The sequence below is a fragment of the Polyodon spathula genome, chromosome 11, assembly GCF_017654505.1.
Source record: "Polyodon spathula isolate WHYD16114869_AA chromosome 11, ASM1765450v1, whole genome shotgun sequence".
NCBI lineage: Eukaryota > Metazoa > Chordata > Actinopteri > Acipenseriformes > Polyodontidae > Polyodon > Polyodon spathula.
This window is the reverse complement of record NC_054544.1, coordinates 10,046,094-10,070,331: the sequence shown is the minus strand read 5'-3', so window position 1 is coordinate 10,070,331 and position 24,238 is coordinate 10,046,094. Positions and strand designations below refer to the sequence as shown.

General features: G+C 37.1%; 1 protein-coding gene across 1 annotated transcript in view; it reads right to left on the bottom strand.

Moving 5' to 3' along the window:
- The window catches only part of LOC121323257 (formin-like protein 2), a 67,940-nt gene extending 46,176 nt beyond the window's left edge, over positions 1-21,764 (bottom strand). Inside the window, 1 exon segment of the mRNA XM_041264209.1 lies at positions 21,124-21,764. Within this exon segment, the coding sequence (XP_041120143.1) occupies positions 21,124-21,240 (117 nt within the window). The 5' untranslated portion in view covers positions 21,241-21,764.
- Between the last annotated feature and the right edge of the window lie 2,474 nt (positions 21,765-24,238).

Below are 24,238 nucleotides of genomic sequence, written 5' to 3'. Positions count from 1 at the left end.
CCACTGGGGAATGTGCCTCTCACAGCTGCCGAGCAGGATAGATCACCGGTCTCATCTCCTTCATATGGAATAGGAGATCCTTCAAACCAGTGCCAAGAGGAAATCACTTTGGAGAGGGGCAAATTACAGCAGTTTGACTTGTGGAGTAATGTCGATGTCTTCATCTGATAAAAGCTGTGACGTTAGTGTCAAATGTTGCCTCTAGGTAAAATGGCTAGTATATACTAGTTGGTGTAGATGTCTGATTGACTGCAGACAGCCTTTCCCCCCAGCTTGTGTTGATATTAGGTGATCCACCTTGTAGATATTAACATGAGTTGCATGTGGAGATGATGCAATCCTTTTCCAGATAGGTTTCAATCCATCCTCAGATGGTGTAGCCAGAAAGAAATTCAATTTCAGCTGTTAACAAGTAGAACTTACCCCTTAAGATGTTAAGGAAAACATCCTCATATGTTTAGATCTGGCTAACTGAATTCGAGAGGATGAAATCCCTAAACCACTCCCACAGGGAAAGATGGCGGCACACCTGTCAGAGCATTGGAATAGCCAGTATAAAAACTATTCAACAATGAGGAAATATTGCAAGTTATAGTCTGTTTTTTCTTCATTGTGAAAAATTGGGTATACCTTCCAGTTTCCCTTTTGCCAAGGTCTTTAGATGAACCCCAAAGCCCACAGGTGTGATTAACTGATTAATCATTAACATCAATTAAAAGCCCTACTTACCACACAGTACATTTTGAAGTTGATTTTTGAAGTATGATGGGCGATTGTAGCAATTTATTAAAAATCATACATCTTAAAACCTTGTTAAGAATACAATCTATAATACCTTCAGCACTGCATACAGACTGCTCACAGTGCAAGCAATCAACTTCAATGACAGTCATCTACAGTAAAACACACTAGGTACTGTAGTGGTTACACCTGTCCAAGTTTATAGACCATGCAAAAGCCAATGTGTCTTTAAACTTTTGACACAAACATAGTTTCTAAAACAGGTATAATTTTGCATAGGGTTTAAAAGGCAAAAGTGCCAGCACTAGCCACTATAATTACATATAAAGACTACCTCCTGCTACCCTGTACTTCAGTCATCCATTTTCAGTTAGAGTGTGTTCTCTAGCCAAAGGCAGAAATAAAAGATGGATGAAGTAATGGCTTAGAAATACAGTACTTATTTGTTTACAGAACAAAAATAAACTAAAGTTTATTTTCTTAAATATCAAAAAAGCTTCTGCTCAGGTGTTTCTGTATGAATAACTGAAGCAGCAGCTGCCACACAGGGTCAAACACTGAAATAATAAATACTGTAATTTAGGATGTCTACTGTACATTGACATGAACTAAACAGAGACTGGCTGATATTTATTTAAGAATATTTAAACAAATGAATACAGCCGATTCTGTAAATCAACATCCTTGGTACAGCCATGATTCATACAGTAACACAAACCAGTTTCCAAAAGTACTCATTTTTATAAACTATAAAACATGTTACGTCTATAAAAGCAAGAACTGTCTGGGACGCCAAACTTCTACTCGCATGCAAATATACACCATTACATTTTTAAAACAGTTATTAAATTCTTTGTGCCACAATGTTGTTCACTTGGAGTTAGTAGACTAGAGTTAGAGTTAGTAGTTGAATAAAGACCACTGTTGTATATTTTCTATGTAATGATGTAACAGGGGGTCTTAATACCTGCTACTTTTGTTGTGGGTGTCCGTTGAATGATGACAGAGAGAGACAGAGGGATGCAGTTGACAACACCACTCAGGCCTCCAGGTTGTATTTCAAATAAAACAACAGGTGGCTGCCGCTAGGGTACCAGCAATGATAGCCCTAGTGCAGGAGGACATACACAAACAGACTGTAATCAAAATAATAACTCCAAAACAAAACACAGTGAGAAAACAGCTAAAAAGAAAAGTTTGCCAAACACTGGCTTAGCGCTGCTCCCACTAAAAGGGAGGCCCCGCTCCTGAACCTACTCTGACACACTAAAATAAACTGTTGTGGGATCAAAATCCCCTAAATGAATCCCTACACAACTCACTCACCCTGGCTCACCACACAGTAGTGAGGCTGCACACTTGCTGAAACAACCAAATCTGGCATTCCAGCTCCTTTTTATGCCATGTGGCTGGGCTTAACTGATCTTCAATTAGTTAATTAAGCCCCAGCCACATTCCGCACATGGATTTCAGAGTTGGATTGAACCCCATCCCTGCCAAACTTAAATTCAAAACTTTTCAACTTTATTTACAAGTGCACAAACCCAACATATCTAGTACACACTGGCATTGAATATTCTATTTAAACTATACATATAAAACAATACATTATTTACACATGCAGGGCTTTTGCCCTGCTACAAATGAAAATAAAATTACTATGAAATGATACAAGATCTGAAGATTTGAAGCGATATCTGATAAAATATAGCAAATAAAAGTAGAGGAATGATGTTAATCTTCAGTTACAATGGGCAGATGTACTTATGAAGCGAAACCTGGGAATCATTATTGAACTTGAAAGAGCCAAGATATTTCATACACTGCATAGCCAATGCTTGCAATTTCCTAAACTGTAGGTGGGAATGATTCAGAATAGAACAGAATTTGCTATCATTTGGCCTCATTCTTACAAACTGAAAACACACAGTGATCAGCTAGTGTAGAAAGGGAAATTAATTTGATCGTATATTTGTAATTTAACATAATAGGACTGGACTGCTAAATATGCAGCATCCCAAATCATTTCATGGTGCAGATCAGTACTGTGTGCTGGATACATCTTTTATGACTTTGGTTCATTGCAGTTAATTTCCTTTCATGCAGCTTAGCCTACTGTACACCATATGTTTAGCCAGTCTTCTTTCCCTGAAGATAATATTTTTCGCATTCTGTTTCTGACATCTTGCCAGCACTTCTTTCACACACCCATCACAATACACAGCAGACTTGCAGGGATAATATTGTATACAGTACATTTACTGCAGTACATAAGACCCTGCCGCTATGATACTATACAGGGACAACATGTAACAGAGGTACTATATACAATTCCTTAAGCGTTTAGTTTAAAACAACAGGTCTAGCCTAGACATATCTACAGTGACAGCTCAACATTTTAGGATCTGATTTTTAAAGTACTTTGTTTTTGTCTAAGCAAAATTAAATAGCAAATGGACTACGTACTGTATTGAGGACCTCTACTGTAAGTTATTTCTTTGTTTTTCTTTTCTGAAATATGGTGCTATGTTTTACACTGGTTTAATACAGTAGTTGTAAACTTTATTTCGGCACAGGGAAAAAACAAAATCCACATTCATGTTTGTTATTGTATTACAGTTGTCCAATTGAGGCCTTCAGAACTGCTTTCAGGTCAAAGGCTTTCTTCATTCCTCACACATTATTCAATTACATCACTAGAGAGCGTCTTGAGGAATTGTGCACAAGACACCCAATCATTAACCATTTCAAGGCAATTTTACAAAAAAGTATACTACTGTACATAAATGTCATGATACAGTATCTTACTTTATAGTGTTGCGCACCAGTGTATTTAAATACTGCATGTGAAGACTAACGTAGCATTCCAACTAGTACAAAACATCAGTGTGCGTTTAAAATGTTAACATTTAAGGATGCAATAGTTTAACTACTCAACAACCATTTAAACCCAAAGGATTATAATGCTTTCTAAATTAAAAATCGTTCTAAAGCCTTCATTTATAGTCAGCATTCTGAACTAGGTTAACAAGTTTAGCATTCTTAAACAAACACATTCTTAAAGAACACCTTACCCTGGTTATAAAAAAGAAAACCAGGTGTTTGTTTGTTTGTAGTTTTTGAATTGTCAGAACACATCAGGTCTTTTAAATGTATGAAGACAGTTACATTAACTTTAAGTGTCTGAACATCGCCGCAGGCAGACTATTACCATATGTGCTGGGTGGGGAGTTTAAAAGAACAGAACTAATTAACCTACAGTACTATTTCAGTGATCAGCATCCCTTTCAGCTTTGCTTAAAGGGTTTAAAAAAAAAAAAAAAAAAAGTGGACAAAAGGCAACACATGCTACTACATTTTTTATTAAGAATTAAAGTAAATAATAAAGCAACACAGATGCTATATTATTTTTACTGATATTCATTTGGAGATTTTTTTCTTCTTTATTTATTGCGAGCCAGTTGCTAGTGAACAATTTAAATCTGCCGTTTATTTTTCCATCATGGAACAGGTATCGATACATTGGGTCGTATATACAGGTGAAGATATCGACGCAGCATTGTCGCCGGGATTCCAGTTAAAGCTTGTGTAGTCCAGGGTGAATGGCACATAATGTACGCGCATCAAAAACGCAGCAGCAGCCATATATAGGTTGTTAAAATGTGCCGTGCGTCCTGGACTATGATATGAATGACAGGTCAAAATACATTAAAATTGTTCAGTGTGTGTTCTCTATGCCACGTGCCACACAGCAAAACATTTGTAGAGCTCATTTTTGGGGGAGCTGGGGGGGGGTTGGGGATGCAAGGGGCCCGCTCTGCAGCTGCCCACGGGTGATTTAGCCCACCATGAAATTTAATTGCAGACCCCTTGCTATATAGTGTCATCTTCATATTGCTGGAATAATATAAACATAAAAACAGCCTACTAAGTAAATCTGTTTTACACTAAACTAAAGTACATTACCACAAAGATGTGAAACATTTTTATACGAAATTCTATATTAAGCTGCCAGTCATTTAATATCGCTTGCAGTAATGTACTTTGTCAATAAATGAACATTCATAGAGCTTTTCTGAATGAAAAACACACCAGAACATGGTCATTCTCTATAGAAAAAAGCTAAATCAGGTTCCCACTGTACAATATATAGTGTAGAATGTACAGCAATTTGCTTCTCTATTCTAAGCCTTGTACAGTACAGACAGCTGTATATTTCGACACGTCTACAATAATACAGCAAGCTATCCCTAACATCCAGTAATGCTGGGGCTTCCTAATTATGGCTAGAGCTTTAAAAGCCAACACACTGTACAGTAGCTTCAATCTTCCCTTGTAATCTTGCATTTTGTAGTTACAACAATCCACTCACTTGATGGATGAAATGGGAGAACTGCAAGCTGGTCCAATAAACCTGTAACAGCACACTGATGCATTTTTCTTCCTGGTAAGTGGTTGACACAGACGCTATTATCAAACCCAGACAGGGCAAGAGTCTACTTCCATTTTTTTCCTGCAGATGTTACTACTGGCAAGAACACACTCTACAAAACCTTATTTTTATTCAAATAGCAATGCACTCTCGAGACTTCCAGTGATTTTAGGGGAAAAAAAACAAAAAAAAAAACAGCCTGTACAGATCTGTACAGTATCAAGTGCTTAAATATTTAATCATGGATGCAATCTAGAAGATGTAAAGTTTCCTGAAAACTCCACCCCTACCCTTAAAATGACACAGTGCAACAGGGGAAAAAAACAAGGCTGTCACTGTGGACGCCTAGCAGTAGGTCAGTAAGCCACTAGCTGAAACAGCCAGAAAATTACTGGTGTGAAGTTTCAATTAACATGGTTTGCTTCACAAACTTCTTACAGTACGTAGCCAGTGGAAAATCATGATATCATTTTGAAATAAGCAGCATTCATTGAAAACATATGGCAGGCAAAACAAAGCTATAGGTCAGCTGGTCTGAGTCTACTTCATTGTAAACAGCTTGTAAAAGAAAGTTAAACACACTTACTGTAGGTTATTACAGAAGGAACTCTATTATACTTTACATACTGTACTAATAATATTGCTTTTAAGTACAGTATCAAATTAAGTGCTCAGTCTCTTTCTATGAGGTAATATTCCTGTTTGAATATTATATTTTTCAAATTTAGAATTATTTAAAACCTACAGTACAATCTAATTTTGTAGTTAGACTTTTTATCAAAATAAAAAAATCACTTGTTACAGCTCATACAGAATGTAGTTAGTCCTTGAAGCAGTTTATTTTCTGTATTTCAGATATAGAAAACCTACAGTGCAGCATATAATGTAACATTTTGTACCTACTGTGGTTATGCGCTACATAGTCCAATACCTTACTGTACAGTAGTACAAGGTACGTTTACAGAACTAGGTAATGCTACAGAAACTACAACTAAGAAAATATGTTTTTTGGAAATACATACAAAAATTCTACCTAAGACCGATCTGCTATGTTGAGCAGAGTTTTCTTTATTATGAACTTAAATGACAAATTCAGCATTGCACTTTGGCAAAGGCCTGCTTCAACAAAAACATATGGCAGCCAACTGTGCGAAATTATAAAAAGCGCCCAGATGCATATCTTTCATAAGCAAATTGTTATATTGTGTACACAAAGTCAAGAAAGCCAACAACTTCAGTTAGATTTAACACGCACTTGCTGCTTTTCTAAGTGGCAGTTCCTGTTTCTTGCTGCTATGGCTAATTAGTTCATAGAATCCTGGAGATTGAACATTAATCAAGGCAATGGCCACCCCCTATCATACCCATAAATCGGACCCAATATAAAAGTTCAAACTATCCTCCCCAGTCTGTTGTGTTCAGCCCTAGGGTTGGTGCTGGAAGCCAATCAATGTGTGCTAAGTGCCAGGCTCCATCAGCGGGTAAATAAAAACAGCCAGTGTTTCGCTGGCAGCCGTGGGCTCAGTGAGTATCAATACCCTATTTCATGGAACAGAACCATTGTCCGGCGCAAGCTTTTTCATTACATCAACCGTACACAGCAAACTGCAGAATCCTTTGTAAAGAACGCCAAGAATGCAGGGTAAACAGCATGATGTCTCAGTTCCTACAAAACACTTCTGCGCGCATAAATATATATATGTGTGTGTGTGTGTGTGTGTGTGTGTGTGTGTGTGTGTGTGTTGTGTATATATATATATATATATATATATATATATATATATTACACACACACACACACACACACACACAGTACTGTGCAAAAGTTTTAGGCAGGTGTGAAAGAATGCTGTAAGGTAAGAATGCTTTCAAAAATAGACATGTTAATAGATTATATTTATCAATTAACTAAATGCAAAGTGAGTGAACAGAAGAACAGTCTAAATCAAATCCAGATTTGGTGTGACCACATTTTGCCTTCAAAACAGCATCAATTCTTCTAGGTACACTTGCACAAAGTCAGGGATTTTGCAGGCATATAGTCAGGTGTATGATTAAACAATTATACCAAACAGGTGCTAATGATCATCAATTCAGTAAGTAGGTTGATACACAATCATTAACTGAAACAGAAACAGCTGTGTAGGAGGAATAAAACTCTGTGAGGAACAGCCATACTCAGCTAGCAAGGTGAGGTTGCTGAAGACAGTTTACTGTCAAAAGTCATACATCATGGCAAGACTGAGCACAGCAACAAGACACAAGGTAGTTATACTGCATCAGCAAGGTCTCTCCCAGGCAGAAATTTCAAGGCAGACAGGGGTTTCCAGATGTGCTGTCCAAGCTCTTTTGAAGAAGCACAAAGAAACGGGCAATGCTGAGGACAGTACACGCAGTGGTCGGCCAAGGAAATGTACTGCAGCAGATGAAAGACACATCACGCTTACTTCCCTTCGCAATTAGAAGATGTCCAGCAGTGCCATCTGCTCAGAATTGGCCGAAAACAGTGGGACCCTGGTACACCCATCTACTGTCCGGAGAAGTCTAATCAGAAGTGGCCTTCATGGAAGACTTGCGGTCAAAAAGCCATACCTCCGACTTGGAAACAAGGCCATGCAACTCAACTATGCACAATAACACAGGAACTGGGGTGCAGAAAAATGGCAGCAGGTGCTCTGGACTGATGAGTCAAAATTTGATATTTGGCTGTAGCAGAAGGCAGTTTGTTCGCTGAAGGGCTGGAGAGCGGTACACGAATGAGTGTCTGCAGGCAACAGTGAAGCATGGTGGAGGTTCCTTGCAAGTTTGGGGCTGCATTTCTGCAAATGGAGTTGGGGATTTGGTCAGAATTAATGGTCTCCTCAATGCTGCGAAGTACAGGCAGATACTTATCCATCATGCAATACCATCAGGGAGGCATCTGATTGGCCCCAAATTTATTCTGCAGCATAATAACGACCCCAAACATACAGCGAAAGTCATTAAGAACTATCTTCAGTGTAAAGAAGAACAATGAGTCCTGGAAGTGATGGTATGGCCCCCACAGAGCCCTGATCTCAACATCATCAAATCTGTCTGGGATTACATGAAGAGAGAGAAGCAACTGAGGCTGCCTAAATCCACAGAACTGTGGTTAGTTCTCCAAGATGTTTGGGCCAACCTACCTGCCGAGATCCTTCAAAAACTGTGTGCAAGTGTACCTAGAAGAATTGATGCTGTTTTGAAGGCAAAGGGTGGTCACACCAAATATTGATTTGATTTAAATGTTTCTTCTGTTCACTCACTTTGCATTTTGTTAATTGATAAATATAAACTATTAACATGTCTATTTTTTAAAACATTCTTACTTTACAGCATTTTTTCACACCTGCCTAAAACTTTTGCACAGTACTGTGTTTGTGTGTGTGTGTATGTATGTATGTATGTATGTATGTATGTATGTATGTATGTATGTATGTATGTATATATATATAATATATATATATTATATATATATTATATATATAAACGACTTGGTTCTTTAAACTCTGTACAGCCTGAAAATCATCAATTAAACCTCAAGCATAAGTGCAGAATTCTTTCTTGAAAAATAATTATGAAATTCTATATTGCAATAAATGATTCTATTAGATAAAATAAGCCGTGTCAGCATACTCTTGCGAAACTATTTTAGACATTTATAAAAATGTCATTAGAACCTCAAACTTAGCTATCAGGTAGAAGTCGTTTAAAGTGAATGTACTGTTTTTACAGAAAGTCAGTATGCAGGGGAGGTAGGCTATATAAGGCCTTCATATTATAGTGCATGCAATTACTGTTGAGTATTTATTTTAATTGCCCCGTTTCTTTTCCATCTTTAGGTTCTCCATAGCATGATGTAGTATGGCTGCAATAATATATATATCATATATAATATATATATATATATTATATATTATATATATATATTATATATTATATATATATATATATATATATATATATATTGGAAGTATATTTTCATAATTAACCTGATTCCGTTTAATAAAATAATTGGACTAAGGCAGTTTATTTTAATCAAACACAACCAAGAAGCAGAGATGAAAAATGGCATGTACCATAGTAGAGACACTACAGGGTACAATACAGTAGATGTATGTTATGTAAAAACAAATCAAACCGATATTGAATTATGTTGTTGGCCCAGTGCCCATGCAAGGAATCACTATTGAACAATCAGTTTATACATTCTGGCTCGAGGCCCAGGATACTTGCTATTCAACCAATTATAATAAAAGTACAAGGTTTTCCTCCAGAGAGCATCTTCAGGCAATTTAAAGGGAAAGCATCCCATCATGAGCGACCCCACAAAGGAAGCACAGAGTTGCCAAGTTACAGTCCTTGGGAAGAAGAGTCATTCCCACCGATGCACAAAAAGCTGGTTTTCAAAGCGGAACTACAGTAACCCAGAAAACAAAAACACTGGGCAATCTATTTATTATGTACTGTACTAGAAATAAGGATAGCATTGGTCCCACAATTCTATATGAAAAAAATAAATAAATATTAAACTTTCTGTAAAACTTGATGACCAGAGCATGTACTATGGTGCACTACATCCAGGCAAAATAAGCTAAGGGGTGCTGTAGCTATTGCAGCAAGCACAGATAAACATATTCATGCTACAGTACATGTGACATGACTTTAAATTGGGACAACTTGGATGGGGCTCAGCTGAGTACTGTTCCACCTTGGATTGTTCCCAGCTATTGTGACAGGAAATACAGTATCAGCCCACCACTTTCCTGGGCTGTTTAGCTCGGGATTCATCGCTGGGAGGGTTGACGAGCTGGGGATACTGTAACACTGAATGAAAAAATTGGTCACAGTTGAAAAGTTGGTAGTAGAGGAAGAATAAGACACAATCCATACTGTAGTAACCCTCACAGGGAATACTAATAACAAAACTGGTACAGTTCTTACTGTAGTAGTCAAAAATAAGCTTACAGTAGAATCACAACAGACAATGGGAGGCTCCAATTATAGCAAAAGCTTAGTCTTCAATTCCCATATGGCAGCTTTTCAAACCACTCAGGCCATTCCCTGACCTTGGGTGGGGGGGATGGCCGGATTTTTTTTTTTTTTTTTCCGTGAAAACGTATAATTTGTTTTTTTTATTAAAAAAAAAAAAACTATTATATATATATATATATATATATATATATATATATATATATATATATATATATATATATATATATATATATATATATATATATATATATATATATATATATATATATATATATAATGAGGGGACTGCATCATCATTCTCACTGGTGTTGCTTTAAAATATGCTGCTTTCAGGAGACCTAACAGCTGTTCATCACTATAAGAGAGCACTCTCCATTGCTTTTGCCATTGCCTGACGTGAAGTTTTTGCATGCAGCAGAAAAAAAGGGTGCTTTTCTTATAAATAAGCTCTCAGTTTCTTTTATTTAACTCTTTAAACTCAGCCCTATTTCTGCCTGTTTCTCACTGTTTTCATTTATATTTTTAACTAGTGGATAGTTTGTACTGCATGCATGTAACATGTCAAAAGAAAGACCACAAAATGCACTTTCATATTATGTAAGTTGCTTCAGGATCAGGCATACTACAAGTGGTAGAGATGAGAACATATGTTTTAAAAAAAAAAAACACTTTCCCAAAAAAAAAATCATGTGTTTGGTCACTGCTATTTAAAAAAAAAATAATAAATGCGCTTGTAAGCTTTCTAACGATACCGCCCCTTTCAGTCTAGCAGCTACAGTGACGGAGCAATACACTCAAAACAAAACCTAAGCTGTGAACTGTCACATGATGAGAGGCTTAACTTCAGACAGTCGTAGTTCCGGCTAGGATTACCACATACACACACTGAATATGTCTCTGGAAAGCACCAAGTCTGTACTTTTAAACCACGAAGCAGATAGGTGGCTTTTACAGTGCCCGAGTAATATGTGTGTAAACTTCGGTGCGCTGGTGCCCCAAAATGAATGGGACCGAGTTTAAGAGTTAAAGCGAGTCACCACTTGCAAAACAACACCTAGATAGTGTACCGAGTTTCTATAAACCTTAAAGATAGCGGTAGAGAATCACGTACAAGAGAATAAAGTCTTGCGGCACTTAAACTATCCAGCACTACTTTTGTTTATTTATTTATTTTAACCAGAACTATTCAGAATGCAGCTCATAGTGCTTTCGTCATTGACACCCGCTTCCTTAGAGATTGTTGTAGTCTTTCAGGCATTCTAAATTGGGTGAAAAATACAGTAGCTTGGTCTCTTAAGATATATCTGCGGGATATTCCACACTGAAAGTTGCAGACATGCAGGAGCAACTTGGAAAAAACGTGATTCCTGCAATCCCGCATGGAAATTCAAGCCCTGCCAAAATAATAGCCTCTTAAAATGTATTTTATTCATGGATACCATTTCACATGGAATACTTCTTATGAACCACAAGCCTAAATTTTCAGCTCTGTATATAACTATCTTTTGTTTCTAATGTGTGTGTATATATGTATGTATGTATGCATGTCCCTGCCTCTGGGACTCATATGATTAAGGTGATGCATCTCATAGGGATGTTCTTGGAGACAAAAAATGAATAAAACGATGGTATGGTCGAGGCAAATGTTAGCAACATACAGTTCAATTCACAAATCAATTTCACTGTTAAATGATTTACAAATGTATGCTTTAACTTCTACTATTGTTTTGCTCCCTTTGTATCAGTACTGTACCTAGACAAATCACAAGACCCCCCACCCCTCCACATTACTACAAGGCATAAGGTACAGTTACAGCTTTAAAAGAGACTGTACCAACCCAACTAACACAACTCTGAATAATCCCATTAATCCCTGTACTTTTAAAATATTGTATCCATAGAAAGAACCACTCCCATGGCGTACTGTACAGCCAAAGGTAAATCTCCCAACTGTCCTACTGTGATCATATCTAATTTACAGTGTGGTGTGCAGTGCCTAGTATATTGAAGGTTCAATACAGTGCAAGAGAAAAAAAAAATCTTTTGATCTTGCCATTGTGTAGGGAAACAAAACAAGTTTCACACTATTGCATGTTCAATACCCTTGAAATACAGGTCCAGTTGGATATTAATCTTTTTACAGCAGGCACAGGACGCAACTGTGAAATGTTTGAAACATTGAAAAACAAAATTACTAAACACAGTAGTGTGAGCCTGTGAAGTGTCTGGATCTATCAGCCAATCATTTTACAATTGCCTCTGATACATTTAAACCAAAAATCAATGGAGCAACAGCTTACCACCGGAGGCGGACACACAGGGGTTGTCATGGAAACCGTTCAGGGGATATATGAGTCATTGGGTACTACAATATGAGGGATAACTACAACACTGAAAGCATAATACATAATTTAAAAATCACAGCAATGTTTTGAGATTTAGTGAAATATGGCATTAACAAATCAACTAGTTAATTTCCTAGAACCTGATAAAGCTACTGTTTCTCCAAATAATGTTATGCTTTTGCCCAAATAAACAAATCACAGCATTTATTTGAGAAAAAATACCCTCAAGGGCCCCTCAAAGGCCCTTGCAAGATTCTCAATAGAACTGACAAGCACAGTACCAAACAGTTTTTTTTTGTTTTTTTTTTTTTTTTTTTTTTTTTTGTGTAATGTACAGTATGCATTGTTTTTTTTGTAAGGAACTAAAGCTCAGGTCCATACTGTACGTGCAGTGATTTTTTATGGTCCCACAGTGCAGAAAAATGTACATTTACTCAAAATATCAAACAAAACACAATCTTAAAACCACAAAATGAACAGGAAGTTGTTTTACCCTATCTTACTGTAACACTATCACTCTGCTAATAAATCTGGACACAACCTCATTCAGTTTCAAATTAAGACATACATTCAGCAATTCTCCCCAAAAGATGTTGGCGAAGATGACACTGATTATCTGTATCCCAAGTGCCAACACCCCTTTGACTTCTTTTTAGTGGTCTCAGTCAACAGTCCTGTCACAGCACCATGGCAACCAGCCCTCAGCATACAAACATGCTTATGTGTGAAAGGGGCTATTTAATGCAAACACATGCTTACCATTCAGCAGCCTTTAATTGAAACAATACTTTTACACACCAGGCTCATTTTATAAATGGATTTTTAGTATTAGTGTGGCCAAAATAATATATTATATTTGAAACCCCCGTAATTCCCACTGGAATCTGCAATGGACTACATTGATGAAAAGAATTTAGAAAAATATAACCTAAAAAAAAAAAAATAATAATTATCTGTTGTCATAAACTGTAAGCACATGTGCCTCATAGTTGCTGATGAATAATTGGAAGAAAAGAAGAAAATAAAGAAAACAGGGTACATCTACTAACTCCACCATAACTGATTACAAAGTGGCCAGGTTTAAAGTGACTACAAAAAAGACCACTGCAATACCCTTCTTAATATGGTTTCTCATTTGTCACACGCAGATAAGGTGCAGTAAAATAATTCTAGGACTGCCTAAACTGCCTATCTATATATTTTATTAGTAGCTCATTAAACAGGCAAACAATTATTTATTTTTAAACTGGAATTGTGGGTATACTGCATACAGCAGCTGGATATTGACCTCCCACTGCTTTGTTTACAATTCCCTATCCAAAAGACCAAAAGGATTAAAGCAGATATTACATCTCATTTCTTCAATGTCTAATAAGACACAAGGAACTAAAAAGTACAGTATAGCCTACAGTAGTGTGGTTCAAACAAATCTAGTACGATAACTGTAGTCTGCAGCTACCAAAGACTGTTGACCTACAGTGATGCCTTGCCACATGGTAGAATTCACAATGAACACATTATTTAAAGTACTTTACACCATATTTACTCATAACAATCTAAAGTACAACAGCAAGGTTATACTGTAAATGAATGTGATCATGCAGTGAAATACCTGTGTTTACATCCCTTTTTGATCTCAACACAAAATAAACAAAACTGTGGCTCCAACGCTCATGATGCTTCCTAAGTACCAAGCCATAGAATGTGATGTTAATGGCACCAGTAAAAGCCATTCTAATTACACCACAGGCAAGGAATTAATTCATTTGGCCTAACTGGTTGATAGAGAAGAATTACACATACAATTGGAGAGTATAGTAGCCTTACTTTTAATGCAGCCTCTCTTATAGATGTGTACTGTACAGTACTGGTTTCCAGAGGTTGGGAACCCATGTGATGTGTCTAAATCTGTTCAAACCTAACTGTGGCGGACAGTCCCGATACTTATTTTGTTCCGCTTGTTTGTTTGTTTGGCCAAAGTGCCCTTTTGTTTGTTAAAGTATTTTTGCTTTGTATAAATCTTTATAAAAAAGCTGAGCACCGTAGCGTCTCAGTTCGCCCCGTCATTACTTGTTTTGGTTTTATTTCCCTGGTCTGTTGCGAGTCACCCCTGCAGCCATCCTGTTCATACAGTACAGCAGAATACCAGTCCCAATATTCTAAAGAATGGTAAAGTTTTGAAAAAAATTAATAAATAGAAAACTGTCAACAATAGAATAGAACAAATTTATTTTAGTCCTTAACATTTATAGAACTGTATGATTTGAATGTTGTTTAATAACCACTTTCAAGTGCTATATCACATTTCTGACCTCCACATTAAATTGCTTCTGTTTGTATGGCTTGTCAACACACAACATACTGTACAGTACCCTTCTGAAAACAGAAGGCAAACTTCCATTGTATATTCTACTGTAGGATAACAAAGACAACAAGCATGGTTTCATTTTCATTTTCAAACACATAAAAAACGTGCCTCAACTGGTAGCCTAAAGCAAAAGTAATGAATACATTCAAGAAGACATTCAAGAACTTCAATGCATTGTTTTTCTAGCCTCTCAAGGAACTGAAATAAGCAAATTGATTCTGTGATCTGTGAAGAATTATGTAAGTGAAAACATAAGCCATACCATAAAAAAAAAAAAAAAAAAAAAAAAACTTTGGGACTACAGTAAATATTCTTACTTTGACAGCAGAATTACAACAATGTCTAAGGATACATTTAAGTGCTGAAGGTATCTAAAGTTTAGCAAATTAATGTATTAGTATTGCAGTTCGTGTAAATATCCAGATCCTGTACCTATTTTGCTTTGTAGCATACACTGGTTTTGTTTTAGTCAGAATATATTTTTACATTACCACATCTCTTTGTTTATATGCTGTAATACATAGTGCAGTAAGACGGGCATGGATACTTGCAGCCTACACATGGGCATCTCATTTTATCAACAATACTTGTTTTCTTATAATCACAAATCACAAACTACAGTACAAACCTCAAAGAAAACCATGAATTTACTATACAATAATACTGTAATAATCTTTAAATTAAAACACAGGTTCTCTTAAACAGCTATAAATAATTCCTTTGTAAGCAGAACACCTCAAAGTAACTGTTTGTTCAATAATTCTTCCTCTTCAAACCACTTTACCTAAACACAAGAATCAAAGTCCAATCCTATAGTGAAAGGCAGATGCTCAACTGGCATGTGAATAGTTAATGTTTTTCACTAATATAGCCATGGTCCAAGTATTCTAAAATCTGGATTGGGTCCAAGGAGCACTTCTTGTCAAATTATTAATATATGCTTGATAACATATGTTCAGAGAATTATCATTCAAATAAGGTTTTACTGTAGTAAGTAGTGATATCTGTAGAAGTATCTGAAGCAGGTCAAACACAAACCAGAAAGATATATTCATGCATATTGCCTGCAATATCTTGCACAGTGGTGTCTGTCTTGCTCCTTATTGAGACAACTTATCTTGTTTTACACTCAATATCAACCACTACAGTATAAAAATCCAAGGACCTAAAACCTAGCCATGCAGGGGCTTTAATCTGCTCATGTATAACGTAATTGACAGGGTAACCACAAGGTCATCTTTGCATACAGAAGTGCTGGAAGCTGACATATTAGCAAAGGGGGGAACTGACTTCTGAACTGTTAACATATACCTGAACTTTAAGGAAACTGTGCTTACAGTATGACCACAAAAATGTGCTAAAATGTTTTAAACCTAGATTTATTATAAACCATGAATTAGGACTGTCCATAGGTACAGGGCTCCGCTTCAGACAAAAGTGTGCCAAAATAGGGTGAGTGAAGGGTCATGTTTTGACGTGCAAGTAATCAGGTTGTGGCGCAAATAGTCATGGTTGGCGAGGGAGGGATCAGGTTATGCTGCATTTCCTGTCTACTTTTCATACAGTATTTACATACGGGAAATGGTTCTATTGGGGCTCAGTCAAACGACATTTTCCAGGTCTTTGGCAGAAAATATTAAGTCAGCTTTCCAGAGAATTTTAGTTGAAGGAGGCAAGCAGGGACAGCAACCACTATCAGAAGAGAGTCAGAAGAGAACACAAAGAAAATAATATACAGCATGTTGAGGCAGGACATCTGAATATCCCTTTGAATTATTGTTTTACTGCTGTTTTGACAAGAGTAATCAAAAGGCCATGTGTAATGTGCCATGTCCTACCCATGGTTAACAGATAAAAAGGTTCTAAAAGAGCAAAACCAACACAGAAAACCACACACAAGGAAAATCTACTTTATAGTATAACCTTTCCCAGAGAGGTTAAAGAAAAAGAGCATCCTGAATATACACTTCCCCAGGCAATTAATGATCAGTCTGCCACAAGGCATCAACATGCATCGCACTGTAGCTTAAATGGAAGCAAATAACAGTAAGTGATCTGATTAAACACTAGACATCCTAATGCTGAATGTACATATTGTACCTAAATGATATTCATCACTTTTGCACAAGTAAGAAGTCCCTTGACTCTGGTTTAGTGAAGCTTATAAAAAGTCAGATGGAATTGGTGAAACTGTTCATTTCAATAATAACTGAAAGAGACTGCTTCAAGAGGATCCCGAGTGGCACATTCAGTAAATGCCCTGTGGTCTGGACGTTGCCGATTAGAGTCTAGGCTAGTCCTTTGGCAACCGAATACAGGAGCTCCCAGGTGGCGCTCAATTGGCCGAGCGCCACCCGGGCGGAGGGAGGGTTAGGTCGGCCAGGGTGTCCTCAGCTCACTGTGCACCAGCGACCCCTATGGACTGGCCGGGCTAGGGCAGGCTTGCCTGTAAGCTGCCCAGGGCTGCGTTGTCCTCCGACGCTGTAGCTCTGGGTGGCTGCATGGCAAGTCTGCAGTGTGTAAAGAAGCGGGCGGCTGACGGCACACGCTTTGGAGGACAGCGTGTGCTCGTCTTCGCCCCTCCCAAGTCAGCGCAAGGGTGGTAGCAGTGGACTGAGCCTAAAATACAATCAGATATTGCTAAATTGGGGAGAAAACAATAAAAATAATTGATGACTATTAAATTTTAAAAAATTATAATGAAATAAAATAAAAAAGACGGCTTCATACTGGCAGCACACTAGCAAAGTGTACTACCTAAAACAAACTGTAGCAATGGCCACTGTCTGCTGGTTATATTCCACTGTACTGCAACTGGAGAGTGTGGTTTCCATGGGATTAAACTGATTCAATATGAGTTCCTGAAAGTCTGACAGGTTGTCCTCAACTGAATCAGCATGAACAGAATGTAAAGCAAACACTAAATATTCAGTCTGCACAGAAACAATAAATAACTCACTGGTTCACCATATTGATTCAGCCATGGACCATCTTAAATTCAGACCACAATGACTTCTTTATTTACAGCACGTACAGTACAGTAACACGCTTTTCTTTTCTTTGTGTCGGTTTCCAAAAGCTTTGATGACACGTGACTGCGTTGCATTTGCACAGGCTTCTTGCTGCCTGGTGTTAATTACAACAATCCACGAACTCCAGTCACCGGCTGCCATCAGAAGAGCATTAGGTTTGCATCCACAGTGGCACGTGGTCTTCATTTAAGAGTCACATTTAAAAAACATCCATCTGCTGTAATAACATTTATTTTATGACACATAAATGTAATTCCACTACAATGCGATGATAAAACTTTGCAAAACAAGAAGTCAAGTACACAAAGTCCAGGCAACTGTAATGCCTACTTATTTTGTGTAATGAGTTCTATACAATTGATAGCATAAATGTCAACTACCTATAAAGTGTGTTTTGACTGCTGGGGTATTCAAGGTTTGCATAATACGCAGTATGTACAGGAGTATAACTGACTTCTACTGTAAAATAACCAAGTGGCAAGTAGACACAGAGAAGGCTAATGTGGAACTTGAAGAATGTAATAAGCAGAGACAAGACCGACAGCAAAACACAAGTGTACAAATAGCCATTCTGGATTCTGCTGTCAGTATAGGAATATTGTGCTGTTTATAAATGTACTGTTGGTTCTCACAATGCATGACAAAATGTTTACAAAATTGCTGACCGTGGTTTTTCAATTTGTCTGACGATGCCAACTTGAGATGAAAACACAGAATTGGTGATATCTCCTCAAAATGTGAACAGTAACAATGCACATAAATAGTTTCATTAAAACCTTTGTAGTGCAACAGTACGACTTCCTTTCAGCCAATTCAAAGCACACCAAAGGCAAAACAAGTGGCACATGCAGAGTGACAGATTGAGTGCATGTCTCCTTCGGTGCATTTAGACTGTTACTTGATAAAAAGTATACAAATGAAATGTAATACAATATTTTTTATTATACAGCTTAAGTTTGCAATTAGTATTTATTTATTCTTATATAAAATAGCTTTTTTATATTGTACTTCAAAATGTCTAAAGCACAAACTATGACACTCCAAGTGCATGTGGGTCACCGACTTTCAGCACAATTACGGGTCGTCCATTTTACTTAAGCATGTTTGCACATCAACAGAGCTACTGTACATGGATCATAATTTAATCCCTTTAAGATTCATTCATTTCAAAAAAGATTCTGGTGTTTTTATACTGGATACCTCATGGGTTCACTCATCCAAAGTATAAAAGAGGTAGAGTAGACATGATCTAGCCCTATTCACTCCTCTTTGGCACTGCCTGAGAACCATATGCTGTTTACTCAGCAGCCTAACCATGTACATCTGTCAAATAAACACAGTAAGGTCTGCTGTTACTTATTGTGCATGTGTTTTTATTATTTTTATTTCATTTTTTTTTTTTTTTTTTTAAATATCCTGACAGCAGCTAGCAATATTATATTCCAAAACAAAAAAGTCTTGCATTTGAACTCTGCACCAGAAGCATTTGCTGGCCTGTTCTCATCGAGCTGGGACTAATATAGAGTCAATCATCAATGGCAATACTGTTGCCACTCCCAGTTAAACTATGAAATGGAAGTCTTATTTGTATCCATGGGCTGCTATTAAGCAATAAAGTAGCGATAACCACCATCTGAAATCTATAAACCACACACAAAAATCTTTGTTGCTGACAACTGTCAAGAACCAGTCCCAAGATATTTGCTTTCTCTCTTTCCGGAATAACACTAATAAAGATTGCCTGTTTGGCTCCTGCCCAGAAGAGAACAAAAATCAATTTAACCTTGGTGGCAGGTAGAATAAAAGCAGATGTGTCAACGTCCTCCTACACAGACACACATGTTTGGCATACATTGCGGTATTAAGGACCCCTGACAAAATGGGCTTCGCAACAGCCCCTAAAAAAAAAAAAAAAAAAAAAAAAAAAAAAAAAAAAATGAAGGTCTTAGACTTGGCCCTTCAAACAATGCTACCTGTATCCATTCCCCATTTAAATGTAGCTCTTTTAATCTTGAAAACACCATAAGGGTCATTGAGTATGGCTGCAATCAGAAACAAGCCTACTTGTAGGCTGAGTGGTCTCCCATATTTAGTACCCTAACGCCTGAAACAATCTTGAATTCTACTGCCTATGTACTGAGCATCCCAGCAGGGATACGAGATAAATCTCCTTGACAACACAGGTATCAGTTAAGTGACCAGGCAGGCAACTGTATTTTTATTTTTTTTCAAGTTTACATACCGAAAAAAATATTTGTTCTCCACCTGTTACAGCACCAGTAACCAGATCTTTGAAAAAAAGTTTGTCCGTTTAAAGTTTTACGTCTACATTTCAACAACTTCACCAGATTTTCATGCCATCGATTTTAAATACATTTTATTTTTCGAGTTAAACAAATGTATACACAGAAGGAAAAAAAAAAAACGCTTCACAGTGTATACAAGTAAATAAAGAACTTAATTCCGTTGAAATGATAACAGTCTAGAATGACGAAATATAAATCTCAGAGAAGTTAAAGCGTGGACACCACACCCACTCAAGAAACACCGAATATATATAGTAGTACACGTTGAGAACCGATTGTCTGGAACCTTTGCCACAATATATACTGGGTGCGCATACTAGGCCCGAAATATTGCAAAAGCAACAAAATTATTGAATAATTACTGCAATTCTTATTAAACTTTTGAACCTATGTTGCAATACAGTTATCTTTCTTTGACATTCAATGTCATCTTCACCTGATCTACAATGTCGTTTTTGACTTCTTCGAACTCCTATTTCAATGCGGGTTTACACTTGCAAATGAGCTTGAGATCCATGTGATGTCCATTTGTGGGTATTCAAATCGCCGATATCACAGAACTAATTCCATACACATTGAGCACCGACAAAGAACCATTCGATATACAGAACTGGTACAATAGCAATAAGGATTATTTAACATTCCCATCAAAAACACCAAGCTGAATACATTAAAATACAACACACGACTGATGTCTATTTACAATTTCCAACGGACAAAACAAGGCAAAAGTTTTACAGATCGCTGTTGTTTATCATGATCGATTCCTTTATACCAGCAGTGCTACATGCACACGGACGATGTGTTGATGTCTTCAACAACAGTTTTCAAAAACAGATTGCATACTGACCACCAAAATGTCTCAAGAATTAGAATATCAACCTACCAAAACGATGGCAAACCTCTCCTCCAGTTCACCTGGTTCTGGCATTGGTAGTTTCAGAGGCATGCTGTGCGCTCTGAAATCAGTTTGCTGAGAATCCATACTCCCTGCGTTTCCCATGATGTAACTGTAGACAGTCCTTTAACAGCGATTTTCCACCCCCTTACTCTTCGACTTTAAAACGAGAGCAAATCAAACGAGACACAATACTAGTAGTATCCGTTATTGTCAGAAAAAGTGCCACCACCACCTCCCTGCTTTCCAGACTGGTCAGTTTCCAGCAAAACAACCGAGGTGACACCAGCAAAACGCGTATCCAAAGATCTACGTCTCCCTCTAGCATGATATATACAATATGGGGTATTTCTCGTTCTCTTCATTCATTTTCTTCAATTGAATTAAACACTGATCGCGCAATCCTTGATATCAAACTATCATAAACGTGTGCCCTATCCGTATCTTGCACAATTTCCGCACCACTCCCAGCTTGTTGTAATTGTGATGATGTGCATGATGATTCAGGCTTAGCGATCCTCTACGATATGTGTAATCCTACTGATGCTGACACTAAATACATCATCCACACAAGCACAGCACACTTCACACCAACCTTACTCACATCCAACACAATGAGCTCTTTCAGACTGGCCTTCTTCTCGGGCGTGTCTACACAAAAAGTGTCGGGAAAAGGGGGCTTTCTTGTATTGCATTATGGGCGTTGGTGTTTTATAGCCATGCTAGATTCACAGCACTGAATGTTAGCCAACTAAAGAAAACAAAGATATTTTAAACTATATATTTTTATGTATAATTTTGATACCTTAGATATACAGTAGTTATTTATTTTTTATTTATATTAAAATACAGATATGCATTTTCAAGAATATAACATTTCTTGTTTTGTCTTAATTTTGTTTTTTAGCAAAACAAAACTTACCAGTATGTGGTATACCAGTATATATATATATATATATATAGATATATATATATATATATATATATATATATATATATATATATATATATAAACATTGTGATGATGCTGCCTCTACACACCAGATGAGAAGCACCTTATACATTGCGCGAATGTAGACCTATTGGATACTTTTTTTTGCCATATTCACAGTAGTCGTTTAGCAAAACTACAACAACACAACATAATCTACACAGCCTCCAGCATCGTCTACACAATCTGATTCTACACAGCCTCCAGCATCTTCTACACAATCTGATTCTACACAGCCTCCAGCATCTTCTAACAAGATGATTCTACACAGCCTCCAGCATCTTCTACACGGTGATTCCACACAGCCTCTAGCATCGTCTGCACAATTTGATTCTACACAGCCTCCAGCATCTTCTACACAATCTGATTCTGCACAGCCTCCAGCATCTTCTACACAATCTGATTCTACACAGCCTCCAGCATCTTCTACACAATCTGATTCTACACAGCCTCCAGCATCTTCTACACAATCTGATTCTACACAGCCTCCAGCATCTTCTACACAATCTGATTCTACACAGCCTCCAGCATCTTCTACACAATTTGATTCTACACAGCCTCCAGCATCTTCTACACACTCTGATTCTACACAGCCTGCAGCATCTTCTACACACTCTGATTCTAGACAGCCTCCAGCATCTTCTACACACTCTGATTCTACACAGCCTCCAGCATCTTCTACACAATCTGATTCTACACAGCCTCCAGCATCTTCTACACACTCTGATTCTACACAGCCTCCAGCATCTTCTACACACTCTGATTCTACACAGCCTCCAGCATCTTCTACAACCATGTTTTGTACAGATTAGTTAGTAAGGATCTTTCTTTGTTTTAAGGGGACCGATATTAGAAATGCAGTTAAAAAAAACAAAAAAGTGGAGTATATAAAATACTTATTGATTGTTTATCTTATTGCTTATTCAAATGCTCTTTTCTTTACACTATAATAGTTATTTTTGGAAAAGCCCACTGCTCCTCCTTTAATGTCTATAGGGGATCCATACATATCTGAGACTGCCAGGGATGAATCTACAGGTGTTTTGCCAACCCATCTCTCTCTAACAAAATAAGTAAAGCATCACTTCCGGTTTTCAAGGGATATGTAATTTGACCTAAGTGACCATTGGTAGAGAAAATGCATTGTGGAATAAAACAGAAGACATACTTGGTACATAAAACTTATGCTTAATCATTTTAACCTTTATCACTCAAGAAGATTATATTTTTTATGTTATCATTATTTAATTGTATTTTTAGCTTTAGCAATTTTATTATGTTGCAGTGTTTTTTTTTCTTCTTTTTTCATGTATATTTCACTTACTTCACAAGAAGCTCCCAGGACCTCTAACAGTTTTCTGGCATGCCTATTATTATTTATTTATTTATTTATTTTTTTTAGTACTGAGTAAATCAAGGTCCTGATTATCTCAACAACAAATCAGAAAGAAAAGAAAAATCACATTGTTAGTTGTGTTAAAATTGAGTTTTCCATCAATACAACAGGATCCACTAGAATTATACTCGTAATCATGCACCAGATCAATAAGTAACTTATTACAAGATCATCAAAAAAGGAGTAGAATCCCATTAAGCCAACACCCAATCCAAACTTCGAATACTGGTTGCTTATCTCCATGGTGACGGCCTCAGAAATCCATTAATCTATCTGCACAATCTTCTTATTGATTGGTTCTTGGCCTGGCTTCTTTATCTTGTCCAGCCATGAAGTTGCATTCTCTTTTTAAATCCTGTTATTTGCCCCCTCTCTTGATAGGGTTCTACAATGACCATTTCTAGTTCGTGGTTTCGGTAGCTTTGTTGTATTCAAGCAATGCTTAATGAATTTGATTAGTCTTTCAAGCAATCAGTAGCCACTTCAACATTTCACACAATAATTCATATCTAATTCAGCAGGCGTGGGCAAGACAGAGTAAGAATATGAAGCTTATGACATTGAGAAGAGTGAACTGGGGCTCAGGTGCTTGGTCAGTGCAGTAATGGAAAAGCTAGACTGTTACATTCTAACTCCTTCCACTGTCTCCTTATATCTTTGTGAATAATTAAGCGCACAATCTGCCTTTTTTGTTTATTTTTTGCTAAATATATTTG